Source organism: Convolutriloba macropyga, chromosome 12, assembly GCF_964194025.1.
Source record: "Convolutriloba macropyga chromosome 12, txConMacr16.3, whole genome shotgun sequence".
Taxonomy (NCBI): domain Eukaryota; kingdom Metazoa; phylum Xenacoelomorpha; order Acoela; family Convolutidae; genus Convolutriloba; species Convolutriloba macropyga.
This window is the reverse complement of record NC_134479.1, coordinates 48,841,330-48,856,283: the sequence shown is the minus strand read 5'-3', so window position 1 is coordinate 48,856,283 and position 14,954 is coordinate 48,841,330. Positions and strand designations below refer to the sequence as shown.

General features: G+C 35.2%; 1 protein-coding gene across 1 annotated transcript in view; it reads right to left on the bottom strand.

Moving 5' to 3' along the window:
* Positions 1–11,605: 11,605 nt before the first annotated feature.
* Positions 11,606–14,954, bottom strand: part of LOC142350322 (uncharacterized) — a 29,080-nt gene continuing 25,731 nt past the window's right edge. The window contains exons 6-7 of the mRNA XM_075402151.1: positions 12,658–12,945; positions 11,606–11,999 (exon numbers count right to left, since the gene is read on the bottom strand). Of these exons, the coding sequence (XP_075258266.1) occupies positions 11,911–11,999; positions 12,658–12,945 (377 nt within the window). The 3' untranslated portion in view covers positions 11,606–11,910. The remainder of the gene's footprint in view (positions 12,000–12,657; positions 12,946–14,954) is intronic.

The following is a 14,954-nucleotide window of genomic DNA, read 5'->3' as shown; positions in this document are numbered from 1 at the left end:
AACTACCGTACTTTTCTTGAGAAAAAAAGATTTAAAAATCTAAAAATTTTTTCGTCTCAATTTTTCTCAATTATTTAGCCTTTTTTATTGAAAAATCAGCTGGCTTTAACTCAAAAAAACTGTTGCTGTTCAAAACATCTTTTCAAATTTTTTTTATTACGTTTGTATTATTTAATTTTCTTACCACCTCTGTTGCTGATTTTTAAGTAGTATTCGGCAACCGAAAACATCTTTTTCCCCATTTCATGTCTATTTTCGTGTATTTCATACAACTGTTAGAGCATCAGAGAAAGTTTGTGACTAATTGTATCTAATGATAATTTGTACGAAACGAATTGTTGATATTTTGGTCCTAAACAATGTTGTTAAATGACGGAGGAAACCGGTTGTCGTACGAAAATCGTTTACTGTTGTTGAATTGATTTGCGGAGCGAAATTACGATACTTGTTGCTCCAAAATTATTAGTGAATTGGCGGAGCAAGTTTACAATTAAATTTGTGCTTTGAATATCCGTCTTTCTGAGTTTCACTTTAGAGTGATATTAGCGTCGCCAATTCAGCGTTAACTTGTAAACTAGTATTTCCCTTAGCGAAATTAAGCTTATTCTGGTATTGTGAAAATGAGCGATTCGCGGAACGAAATTCGGAGTGAAAAGAGACAAATAAACTTGAATTCAGATTCGAGGAGAACGAATAAAATAAAACTATCAACTTGTGATCAGCAATTTGATCATAACTAAAATTGGAAAATTGTGGCAAACAGAATGACTAGACAGTATGAACAGACAATTATTTCACAAAATTAGATAAACAAATTTAACAAAAATGAATAAGGAAGATTTGATCTTCAAACAGGATTTGAACAAATTAGAACTAAAATGACAAATATGAACTAAATCAAAGATTGAGTAAAATTAACAGATTTTGAACTACAGCATCAATGACCCAATGTATACTATATCACATTTCCCCCTCAACAAAATTAAACAACGAAGCAGTTTATCAGGAAATTTATAAATTATGTGCTGGTAACTATAAATAATACTATAATGTTTGTAAAGAGTTTAAGCAGAGTCGCTTGCGTAGATGCGTTCCGCCTCGCCAACTGTCATTGATGTTTCGGGTCCTTCATAATGTGGAGAGACGTAGTATTGAGTTAGAAATGATTGTACCGGCGAACAGGGCCTACTGTAAAATGGAATTCTACATTTTTAATTTTGGCGGCTGCTTTTTGGAACTTAGATACAATCGATTTGTTCTGTATGTGTTGTTGCTTAATCAATTGTCTTCGTTTTTGACGTTAAGGTGCCGAAATTGATGACGCAGTTGGCGGACATTTTTGTGTGGACGCCAATGATTCATGAGATTCGATTATCGACGGGGAGGAGCGTTTTCTTTTATGAGTCGGTTGTAAAGCTTCTGTAGCATTAGTTGCTGCTTTTCGCATGGGTCGGATCGGTGGCTCAGCGATTACTATAGACGTATGTGGTAAAGCAATTGGCGGTGGGAATTTGACTACACTCTCTGTTGGTGGCTCTGGCGGTGCGGGTACCAGGGTTTTCTTCGGCTTTACTGGCATTCGTACTCGCAACGCTCTTGTCACGTTTGAATGGATTGAAGAGACTGCACTCTTGTCATCGGCGATTTTCTTGTGTTTCATCTTTTTATTGCCCTCTAACTTCCGTCTTGCCTCTCTTGCGTGCTGGTTTATTAGATCCTCCGTGATCTTTCCTGATGGTTTTTTTGGTCTTCTGTTGGCATAAGTTTGTAAATCTGAATGTATCTCTGCCTTGGTTCCCAATTTAGCCAAATCAAAGTTTCTAATGGTGACTTCACGTTTTCCCGGTCCTTTTATTATGGACGTGTAGGCGTCTGTTTTAATTAACGATGATCCAGGCGCCAAAACCTCGTAAAGATTGTCCAGACTTTTCTTCGATCTTTTACTTTTAGGTTTTTTCTTCGCTAATTTTACTGTTAACGAGGCCTCAGTTCTGGGCACTGCCAGACCAACATCGGTTTGCGGGTTACTCGTGATTCCTTGTCAGGATCTGAATTGCTTCGTTCAACCGCATCTTTGCTTAATTGGTCTCTGTTCACTTCTAGCTCGATGCCACTCCTTGCTTCCGTAATCCAATGGTCCTCCGAGATCAACTCTTCCCAACGGACTGTCTCCTTGTCTAATATGTTGTTAAAATTGGTTTATATGTGAGAGTACTTGGATCAGGTTCGGTTGAAATATTACTTAGAGGAGTATTTGCTTTTTTACCAAAATGTGCTTCAAACGCTGAGTTATTAATAGTATTTTTGCGACAGATACGTAGTTGATAAATAATAGAGTTTATCGATGCTTTCAAATTAAGGTGATTTTGCGCCGCCGTTTTAAAACAAGGTCAGCGATTCTTGATTGTTTGAATTAGCCTTTCAACTAGTCCAATTGCTCTGTGGTCGTGTATTCGAGCTTCAATTAATTGTATATTCTTTTGATTACAAAATGCTTTAATTTGTTGACCAGATTGGCACCGCGCTTGACCTAATCTAATCGAAGGAGGCATTCAGTATAGCAAAACATATTCTTGAAGGAATTTAAAAATATCATCTGCATTTGCTCTATGAATTACTTCCACTGTTGGAAATTTAGCAAATCGATCAATATATGCAATAAAATAGACTTCTTGATTCTTTTCATTATAGCTTGGTCCACCAAAACCAACTTGAATTTCTTCATTTGGTACTTTGCACAATTTTAATGGTGCCCATTTGCTAGCAGGAATAACAGACTTTAATTTTTTTTACCAAATTTGACGCAAGTGTTACATCTTACCGTTTTTGTGTTAATGTCACGATGCATGTACGGACATCATGCATGTGTTGTCATGTCTTTCATCCCCCAACTCCCTGGATTTGTCGCGTGTATACTTTCCATATAAGTGCCTTTAATTGAGTTGGGGATGGCGATGCGATCGTCTATACACAAACATTCATTTTTGACATGGAGGTCCTTCCAAAAACTAAGGATGTAAAGGCTTATTTGTAGGCACTTATCTTCATTTTCAGTAAATACACAGTCCCTGATTCTCTTGAGGATTGCGTTTTTTGATGTGAGGCTAGCCATCAGAGTACTTGAAAATATCTTTGACAAAGCAAAGTTGAAGGCGTTCGTATACAAGTTATCTGTGGACGGCGAGGTAACTGTTGTTGTGTCCGTGTTTTCGGGTAGATGGTGTTGCTGGCACTGAGAGAGCTGTGGATGGGCCTGCTTCATCGGCAAACCGTACTTTGGATGGTGTGGAATATTTCAAGTGCATGAGGGTTACTTCATCTGAGCTCGACATCATTAACGCGTCTTGGAATCGGCTGAGAACTTGTTGGAAATTATTGAGATTTCTATTCGACTGATTTGTGGATTGATTTAAGGCAAAAAGTGGGTGTGGAATGTTTGCATTCTCGATTTGGGTATAAGAATTTAGTTTATTTTGTGTTAATTTGCTGATTGTATTGTCATTTTCCGTAATTGCAGAAAATTCTCGATTTCGGGGAGCAAATTCTTTGCATAATTTGTAACTGGAATGCGGAGTATTTGAGGCTTGTTTTATAAGTGGATTTCGCGCCGCAAAATCAATGTAATTTTCTACATTTAGTAAAGAGCGTTTCGTGCTGCGTTTAATTGCGTCCAATTTAGCAACTACAAATTGCTCATCATAAACAGAATTATTAACAGCTGTTTGCAGTGGTTCCTGCGAGACATAGTCAACTAGTCCCAGTTTTGATCCGGGCAGATGATGTATTGTAAAGTCAAAAGGTAATAGCCTATCGACCCAACGTATTAGACGACTACTATAAGATTTGTTAGCTCTGTTTTCTCTCATTATTTTAGCAAAGCTCTGCGATCGGTAATCATGGTGAATGGCTTACCATAACGGTAATACTTGAAATGTTCGATAGACCATACAACACCCAATAATTCTAGCTCATTAATGCTATGCCGATCTTCTACTGATTTTCAAAATCATGACGCAAAAAACTACGGTGTGCTAACCGTTTGGAGTTTGTTGCTCTAATGCACAACCCGAACTTTTACGAGAGGCATCGCATTTCATACGTGTTTCTATATCGTGATTAAAATGCTTATTTCCGTTGTTTCCGCAATCTTCGTTTTTATCACCATGAATTGTTCTTTATGTTCATCTTTCCAAACAAATTTTGTGTTTTTCTTAAGAAGAGGTCTAAGTGTATAACACAATTGCAATAGATTAGGAATAAATTTTCCCAGATGATGTACTGATCCCATAAAGGATCGTAATTTTTGAGATTTGAGGGTATTGATAATTTTTCGATTGCATCAGTTTTATTGGATAATGGTGTTATGCCTGTTTGAATGATGCTGTGCCCGAGCCATTCAATTTTTTCTTTTGCAAAATGGCATTTTGCGAGATTGATTCGAAGTTTTTCTTAATCTAATCCTATCAAGCATTTGCGTACGAGTTGGAGATGATGTTCAATTCTGCCTCTACTTAATATTAGTATATCGTCTAGAAAACAGAATGTATTGGTTAGGCCGGCAAGAGTACAATCGATTGCTTTTTGAACTTCGGCAGGGATATCCGTTAGGTTGTAAAATCCCGTTTTGAAGCGATAAGTGCCGGTCATATCTCCGCTTAAAAGATTAAAGTTACAATGGCTGGCCATATCGCTCTGTAAATTTAATTGGCTACACGCGTACTGCAAATCAATGTCGTAAAATAAGCCGTTGCTTGCGGTGCGTTTGACAGTGTCTGTGAAATTTTTTGATTTAGAGAATCGATGTTTGACATGTGGTACTTATTGAATAGCTATAGTGAATAGCTTTGTTCATGATTTTGGAGATTAAGGAAATTTTGATTGATTCGTCTTTTTTGACTGTTATAACTATTGGAGATATGAAAAACTGGTCAGAACAAATTGTTAATTTTTTATTTGTCCTTCGTTTAACAATTTTTCGAGTTCAATCTTTACTTTTGGTTGAAGATGGATCGGTAGTTTTCTCCCTTTCTGGTTCATAAAACGATAATTTCTTTGAAATTTTGAGTTGACAGTATGGTGTTTCGATTTTCCATTTCTTGAAACTAATTCTGGAAATTCTTTTGCTAAAGATTTTTTTTTTGCACAAGGGTTTTCAACGTTGTTTATCTCAATGTTCGGGCAAGGTTTTTGTGAAATAGTTATTCCCAATTGATCAAAGAGATCACGTCCAAGAATGGGTCTAAAACCGTCCGCAACTACAGTGATTTTTGCTATTTGAATTTTCCATTTATTACAACGAACTGACGTTTTTAATTTTCCGAGTGTTTCAACTATATCGTTAGAAAAAGATTTGAATTCGAGTGGTTTTTCTCCGGCCAGTGTGCTTCCGTGCAATTAAACATTATTTCGTTGGCAATTGACATATTTATGATAGTGCAGCCACTACCAGACTCGATGAGCAAATTGCAATCCGTATTTCCAACTGTTATCGGCATGTTTTGCAGTGCAATTGGTGGTGTATTAAGGCTTTCCACCATCGCAACGTAATTATCATCTGGAGCGTCGTAATGAGAGTTAAAATGTTCATTAGAGTTTATAAAATTAAAATTTGGATTTTCCGATTATGTATTTTGCTCTGCAGTTTCAGAATTTTCTACATCATTGATGCAATTATCTTGACGGGAGCTTCGTGTATTGATAATTTTTTTTCGACATACCTTTGCGAAATGGTTGAGTAGACCACAATGATTGCATTTTTTACCCAGAGCAGGGCAAACCTGACGATGTGTTGTAGTCCAAATTTGACCAAAACCTCTCCACTGGCCAATCGCTGCTCGATTGAGTGTAGTTCTGCTTGGTTGATTTCCGCGTGTATTCGCGCCACAAAATCTATTGTAAAATGTATAGCATTGGTTGCACTGCCAGTTGCGCTGTTATTGTTGTTGTTTGATGAGATCCGTTGTTGATTTTGATGACCCATCTTCATATTGACAGCTATACTGAGGCATCTTTCTGGGTCTACTGTGTCACGGAGTTCACGTTGAATATCGTCATCCAACATATTCGTGATGAAGATGTCCCTGATTATCACCTCTTCTCGATTTTTGAAACCACAATTTTCCGCTAATTCTTCCAAATTGCTGTAAAATTGTTCTACAGTTTCACCCTTCTTCTGTTTCCTTGAGAAGAAAATGTAGCAATCAAAAGTGATGTTTCTGGGTCGCATGAAAACTATTTCCATCATCTCCCAAAGTTTGAGGGTATTGAGATCGTAGATGTTATCATGGGGAAATTTTTCTGTTAGAAAACCTCTTTCTTCCATTCCAATACTGAGATACGGGAGCGAAACACACTTTTGGTTGCATAGAGACCATGGTCATTCATCACACAAAACGCCTGCCCCCTTTATTTTTTGGCATTTCAATCCCCGTTGAAGCTTCAATTGATTGTTCCGGATTTGTCGATCTCGTTCCGTATCCTTTGTTGCATCTTCGATGGCCAATTCATATTTCGGCATGATCCGTAGTCGTGCATGTGTTGGCTTTGGTTGTAAGAGCGTGTCCAGCGTTATATTCTCTCTAGCAAGAATTGCCAGTTTTACTTGAATGCGCCACTTCTACCAACGTATTGGAGGATCCGATGTAGGCAGTTCCCAAAATGGCTCTACTGAAAGCGGGTTTTTTTGGGATTTGCGAGCTGACTGCGCCATATCGTACAGAAATTGTTCACTGTAGTTGAATTAGTTTGCGGAGCGAAATTAAGATACTTGTTGCTCCAAATTTATTAGTAATTTTGCGGAGCAATTTAACTATTAAATTTGTGTTTTGAGTATCCGTCTTTCTGAGTTTCACTTTTGATTGATATTTGCGTCTCCAATTCAGCGTTAACTTGTAAACTTTTATTTCCCTTCGCGAAATTAGGCTTATTCTGGTATTGTGAAACTGAGCGATTCGCGGAACGAAATTCGGAGTGAAAAGAGACAAATAAACTTGAATTCAGATTCGAGGAGAACGAATAAAATAAAACTATCAACTTGTGATCAGCAATTTGATCATAACTAAAATTGGAAAATTGCGGCAAACAGAATGACTAGACAGTATGAACAGACAAATATTTCACAAAATTAGTTAAACAAATTTAACAAAAATGAATAAGGAAGATTTGATCTTCAAACAGGATTTGAACAAATTAGAACTAAAATGACAAATATGACTTAAATCAAAGATTAAGTAAAATTAACAGATTTTGCACTACAATATCAATGGCCCAATGAACGCTATATCACACCAGTAATGCCCGAATTTAAAAGGTTGAAAGCCGTAATGTTTCTATCAACGCAAAATTAATTGTCTGAGTCATTGATGAGAATGTAAATTTGCTCAGACATTTCCAGGTTTGTGTGTTTTTGTTTTTCAAATGCTTTCTGAAACAGCAGTAACATAATTGGGTTAGGACAACCGTAATCGGGTAGTGCGTAGTCGTTAAAAATGTGAAAATGAAATAACCCAATTGTGTTTTCTTTTTTGAAGAGTGCTTTGCTAAACAAATTATCAACATGAACTCAGCTCAATTCACCTCCAAAATAAGCAAATCCACCATAAAAATGTCAAATTTTCAAACTTTATAAGAAGATAGATCTTGGACAACCATTCCGCGGCAGAGCCGTAACCAAATCGTCACGGGCAAATTGGCCCGATCTGCGTATCTCTCGTTTGTTTTTTCTGTGTTAAAACATTGAAAATGCAAAAATAATAAAACTAGAAACATAGCAATAGCAAAACAGGCTAAATTGAAGAGAATTAAGCAACCTGTGTTCGCAAAAGCGTCCAAATTTTCACTGCAAAATTGAGATACAAGCTGTGTATCCTATTTTTGCGCGCTACGTATTACGAATCTGCTTGATTTAAGTATCTCGTTTTCGCAATTAAACCTAATTTAATGGCAGATTATTATTGATAGCCACTAAGTGATTAAAAGTGGTTTACAGAAAAAATAAACCATAAAGTGCTCACATTTTTTAAAATGATTTTATCTGATGTGAGTTTTAGGTCCGAAAATGGAAATAGCTTTACTCAAAGACTTTTTTTAAGGATTTTTCAGAAAAACTGACATATAAATTATTTCTGAAGAACACTTGCTTCTTTTCTGGGTAATAAAATTAAAAATAGAATCAGCTAGCTGATGTTTTTGATTGGCGCCTCATCATTTCTTTACGGTTTTTCAGGCTTTTGTTTGTATTCAAGCATCATTGTTTTGAGACAGTTTATTAAAATGTGAGAAAAAATTTAGCTTCTGGAAAACCCTCAGTTTTAAATTTTTCTTTTTTGTTCCAGGCTTGAATTGACTATTTGATCAGCAAACAGACCTAGCATTTAGATAGTTTTGTTTTTTATTCTACTAAACGAAGTTTTGTCTTGGCAATTTATTAACTCATCCTACTTGTCCATAACAACATAATATCTGACAGAGAGAAATTTCGGTAAAAAATCACATGTGGCCTGAATGCTGAATTTTTTTTGCTAAATATGATTTAAGTAGTGATTTAGTGCATTTAGTGCATTTTATGATTTAGTGCATTTTAATTCAGCAAATGAATTGTCTCATTGGCTTAATAGAGCGTCAGAGAACATTTATGACTAATTGTATCTAATGATATTTTGTACGAAACGAATTGTTGTTATTTTGTTCCTCGACCATGTTGATAAATGATCGAGGAAATCAGTAACACCCGAATTGAAAAGATTGAAAGCCGTAATGTTCCTATCAACGCAAAATTGATTGTCTGAACCATCAATGAGAATGTAAATTTGCTCAGAAAACTCCTGGTTTGTGTGTTTTTAATTTTCAAATGCTTCCTGAAACAAAAGTAACATAAATTGGTTAGAAGTGGTTTACAGAAAAATAATATACTATATAGGGCTCATATTTACTACAATGATATTATCCGATATAAGTTGTAGGTGGGAAAATGGAATTGGCTTCACCCAAAGCCTTTATTATGGATTTTTCAGACAATTTGACAAATAAATTATTTCTGAAGAACAACCCCTTCTTTTCAGATGTTCTTGATTGGCACCTCAATATTTTCTCACGGTTTTTTAGGCGTTTATTTGTATTTAAGCATAATTGTTTTTGAGATAATTTTATTAAAATTTGACAAAAAATTAAGCTCACGAAAACCCCTCAGTTTCAATTTCTTCTATTTTTGTTTTAGGCTTGAATTGACTATTTTATCAGCAAAAAGATCTAGCATTTAGATAGTTTGGTTTTTAATCTACAAAACGAAGTTTTGTCCTGGCAACTTATCAACTCCTCCTACTTGTCCATAACAATATAATATCTGATAGAGAGAAATTTCGATAAAAAGTCACGTGTTGATTGAATAATGTTTTTTGCTTTCTCTGTAGGGTTTAATAAGTGATTTGATTTTATTTCAGCAAATGAATTGTTTGATAGATTTGTTCTTTATTTTTTTGTGTATTACAGGTTTACAGCTGTATAGAGTCTTTTTCTTAAAAATCCCTCAATCCTGCGTCTGTTTTGGATGTCCGTTTTTTTCTCTAGGAAAGCCTTCAACTACTCGATAGCTTTTTGCGTCTTTTTGCAGATGTATATGGTCTATGAGTTTTTGAATCAACATTTTATTGCGTTCTTTTATAGTTTTATAGGCGTTTCTAACTTTTTTGCGACTATTTACAGGTCTACAGTCGTCTAGTTTTTTTTTCCTGAAAAATCGTCCAAGTCTGCGTCTGTTTTGGATGTCCATTATTTCTGAAAAATTTTTACGCTACCGAACGGTTTTTTGCGTCTTTTTACAGGTTCACATGAGTCTATGAATTTCTGAACCAACATTTGTCTGCGCCTATTTACAGGTTAATAGGTGTCTGCTATTTTTTGCTTTTAATTCTAGGTTTCCAGCTGTCTAGCAATTTTTTCTTGAAAATCCCCAATATCTGCGTTCGTTTTGGATGTCCATTTTTTTCTGAAAAAAACTTCCTGTTCTTGACGGCTATGTGAGTCTTTTTACAGGTTTAAAGGGGTCTATGAATTTCTGAATCAGCATTTTACTGCTTCTTTTCACAGTGTTTATATGTGTCTATTATTTTTGCGTTAATTTAGGGGTTTACAAATTAAGTTTATAAACATTAACAGTTCAACACAAACATTACAATGGCAGTTTTTTTATACTAAGGTATTAAAACCTTAATTAAAATTTTACATAGTTTTTTGTTTGCTCATGAGGTGTCATTCCCTTTGGGATGTCTTAAAGATTCCATCCTGATGGTGCAATTGCTGCAAAGGCACTTGAAAGGAAAAGGGTGTAGAAGACATATGAAACGACTTCCACTAAAAAACAACAAAAACAAAAAAAATTTAACAATTATAATTTGCTGCGTCATGATTATTATTTTTAAACCACCTTAAGAAGCTTCAAATGAATTTAGCATTTAAATTACCTTTGCGTGCTCAAAAGCTTTTAATAAGGCTCATTTTCAAATTCGAAATATTTTATTGCGAAAAAAAGAAGATACCTAAAGAAGGCGAAAACGCGCTACGAGGCTTGTCATCTATTTTACAATTTTAAAGTATCTCAATTTCGCAAAACCGCCGTAACTCTTTTTCGAAAGATAAGATACCATGCTTTTCTCATAATTTCGTTTTTTTTGGTATCCATTTTTCGTGCGATGTTTACTCAAGCGGAAATTTTAAGGTTTTTCTCTGCGTCCTAATGAGTTCTTCTGGTGCCGTTGAGGATTGCAAAGAATGGCGATAAAGGTCAAATTATTTGTTAATGTTCAAGTTTATCCTCTGGTATAGAAAAACTATTTGGACTCTGACAGGAACTTCAAATCACTGTATCTGGTTTTACCTTACATGCACTGTGAGATGTATGTAATCCGCGAGTCCAGAAGTCCAGAAATCGGGGGAGGGGGTTATTGCGCGCATTTGTTATCTTCTCGAACTTATTTTACTTCGTTATTGCATAAAATGATGTAGTGTGTTCTCTTTTTTACGCTTTTTAAAATAAAAATAGGAAGATGTCAAATGAGATTTGAATATTGACTGTTTTATGTAGAAGATATCTGGTTTATCAAGGGATCAAAAATAGTAAATTTCATTTCAAAAAGTTGTTTTGTTCCATATTTCTGCAAAAATTGTTTGTTCACAAACAGGTGAACAGATTTCTATATAGAACAAAAAAATCTTTTCATTACTTGAATTTATGTTATAAAACTTCCGATTATTAGTCGATTTAATATTTTTCAATGCAGTCTTCCTAAACTATACTACAATTGTTTTGTACTAAAAATTTAGGCATATTTATATAAAGTCATACAAAAAACTCATTTTTGTGAATGTGTGAATCAGAGGTAATATAATCAATCTATCTGAATGGTCATGCAGAAGAATATAAATGTATAATGCGTTGTTTGAAACAAGTTTTTCAGCAAAATTACTCAAAAACAACATAACGTCTCATTTTTCAATAAAAAGGATTAGAGGAGCGCAACACGGCCTGAAATAATGATGCGAAAAAACACTAATCTGTTGTGCACTAATTTAAGCCAATCGCAATGTTCGACCAATGAAATGAAAGAATTCAGTTCGTGTTCTCTTTTTCTTATTCTGCTAGACGACCATTCAGTTACAATTCGTAGCTCAACTCACACCAGTTTGCTTAGAGATAGTCTCTTGTATATTTACATTTTTTGAATCGTTTCTAAATCCATGGATCTTTTCGATTTGAGCCCTCCCAGTTCCCGCACCCCCGGGGTGGGAGGGGGTGGGGTGGCAGCCACTAAGCTGGTGGAGGGGACGAACGGAAAATATCGAACTCTAGTAATATAAAAAATTAGTTTGTCAGAGCAGGTTTCTGTAGCTGATGTTTGTCCATGAATGTAGTGATAATCAGACTTTTGAGATGAGCTGGACAGCGACCATGGCAGAAAAGATACAGGGCAATTTTGAGAATAAACGGTTCTGATTCGATGTGACCTCTGAAACAATCAATAATGTCATCAAAATTCTTATTTTATGTTAATTTTAAAGAAATTACCCCCTAGTCCTTGGTTAGTGCGGCAGTAAAACTTCAAATATATCTGTTAAAATCCGTTCAATGTGGTACTAAAATGGAACAATTTTTAGTTTTGCTATAAATTGCCAAGAGATTCAGTTGTCCAAAGTTTAGGATGAAAGAAATTTGGTTTTTCTTCATTTTTATGTATTAAAGCTTTTGTTGTTGATAATTCGTTAGATTAACTGAAGTTTTCAGTATTATGTTTTCGTGTAATAAATTTTGCGTACAATTATCATCCGAAAGTATCTGTTAGTTCAGATTTAAAAGTTAAGATTTGTCTTTTTCACCCGAATTAAAGATTTTGCTCAAGCTGGAGCTTACCCGAGTCGAAAACAAAAATTAATCTTGCAAAATCTTGCAAGATTCTTACAAGACGTTGTTAAATCTTACAAGATTCTTACAAAATCTCACAAGATTAGCTTTTTTTGGAAGAGTCTTAATTACGAAATTAACTTTTGATTTCGACTCGGGTATTTAAATATTGCCGCAAAATCATTGTGGGAAACGGAAATTGGGAACAAAGAAAATAAGGTGCCAAGAAATGATTTATTTAAGAAAAGAAACAAAATAACTTTTACCAGGGTATTCCAGGGTGACAGTTTCGCTGGAAACAGAACCGCCGTTTCCAGAACAATTGGAGACACTCCCCACTGAAATTGTGACCCTAATGGTGCCCTCAAAATCCGAGGGAACAGTTAAATTTGCTGGGAAATCAGTGGGTGTGAACAATCGTTGTTTCTGCAGGACGTTTCTCTTATCGTAAACTAGCGCAGTTCCAGAGTCAAAGCTGGCATTGTTTTGTAGTGCAATGAAAACCCAATCACCAGTCACTGTAAGTTCGACCTGACGTTGTGACAGCTCTGGAACTAAAAAAATTATTATTCAATAATTACTTTTCAAATATAGTTACATAATTGGGGGAAAATTACACCTTGTCGAAGAAAACGACCAACATTTGCGTAAATTCCCGAGATGGAGTCTAATCAAAATAAACATTTTGTTTTTTTTTGTAACTAAACCGAGCAATTGCGACTCTAGGTAGATGTTGAAAATGTCAAATTTTGATGAAGTCTACAGAACATTACCAGTGGTATATAAATTGTATAAACAGAATAAACAAAGCAGATGATCAATATTTAATTGCAAAGTTTCAATTTTTTCCGCCTTTGACTGAAATTGTTGGAGGAATTTCGTCTGCCAACTCGAAAAAGTTGACTTCAGGTTTAGTTGGATACATCCAACCCGAGATAACTACCCTTAGTAACCAGACAAAAGCATCAATATTTTCATCTCAAGCAAAATTGCTAAAATCGGATGAAAAAATTGTCCTTCAGATTATTTTTTTCTGTGTTCTAGTAATTTCTGACTGAAAAAAGACAAGAATACATGCAATTTTTAAATACGAAATGTAAAACAAAATCATTAGCTACGCGTGGATGGGTTTGAGAACTATCTGCTATGGAGCAGAGAGAAGACAAAAATTAATGGTACAAGTTTTGCACATTTCAAGTGACATAAAAGTGACGTAAAAAGAAAAGAACTTGTTGAGCTGTTTGACATCGTCAAGGAGATGAAATGCAACCGAGTGCTGGTAAGCTCTTCACATCTGAATTAGCATCAGATCTAAAAAATTTTTCTTTTGTTGTGGTGAAAGAACCACTAGAAACTCATAAATTTCTTAGTAACTTTTTTTCCATAGTGTAGTATTTCTAATTGGATAATTGCCACCGCAATTATCGATACTACAGAATCATTATAATTATTTACCCGTCGACTGTCTAAGCTGAGGGGAATGTTTAAAGTGAGATCTGCTGCTTGAAATCTGGTGAGCAAAAGAAAGTATTATGCATAGCCAACATAGGTATGTATTATTTATTACACTATTGATTAGGCTGTGGCGGATTTTTCACTGCCGCTATTAATATGCGTACTAAGTAAAGGATACTGAAGTTATCTAGTCCGTTTTTGACAGCAGCATATCTGAAACGAATATATGAGTAACAGACAATTATTAGTCAGCTCCACGAATGACCTCGGAATTAATTCAGAGCTAGTCAGAAACAGCGTGATTAACAGTCTTGTTGACTCAAGTTTAAAAACGTACGAGTCTAGAGCTTGCTGTTGAATGAAATCAGTTCTTCAACTCAACAAGCGCAATTTAGGACGCTTACATTCTCTTCATTTTCTTCGACCTCTCCCTGCTCTAAGAGGAGATATATAGTGAGCCAATAGTGAGATATAATCTAACGATTAGTTAAGGGCGCTGAAATAATATGGGTTTTGCTCGAATGTGGTAATTAACGACATTTTTTAACTGCACAGGCTCCGTAAAATCATGCATCAGTATTTATGATTACCTAGAATTGTTTATTACTTTGTACGGTCTCTAGTATCCTATGCCAGTCAGCCAAAATGGAATACATAACAAAATTTCTTCCCATTTCCATAAACGGCCAACAATTTCTAGATTACATCCCACAGCGAATGAAGGGTCCGCAACAGCGCTTAAATTGAATCCCTTAAATTTAAACTAGATGCAGAGTAAAAATGCGTTACAGTACAATAGAGAAGAGGTTTTTCTTCCTCTTTGGATACCAAGGGGGAGGTAAGTTGTGAAAAAAGTTGCTTTTTTAAATTGAGAGCGCCATAATTGTCTACTCTGTTTTCAACAAGGTCCGCATCAATTTTTCTAAATAATTCCACACATTATTTTTCAAATAAAATGATGACAAAAGTAATTTAAAAGTATTACTTCGGAGTTCTTAATTTGCTTTTGACCGTAATCTGAACCGATGAGTTCTAGCTCAAAAAGCATTGTAAAGTTAACTTAAAATTATGCATTGAACATTTGCTTATTTCATGTAGAAGAGATTAA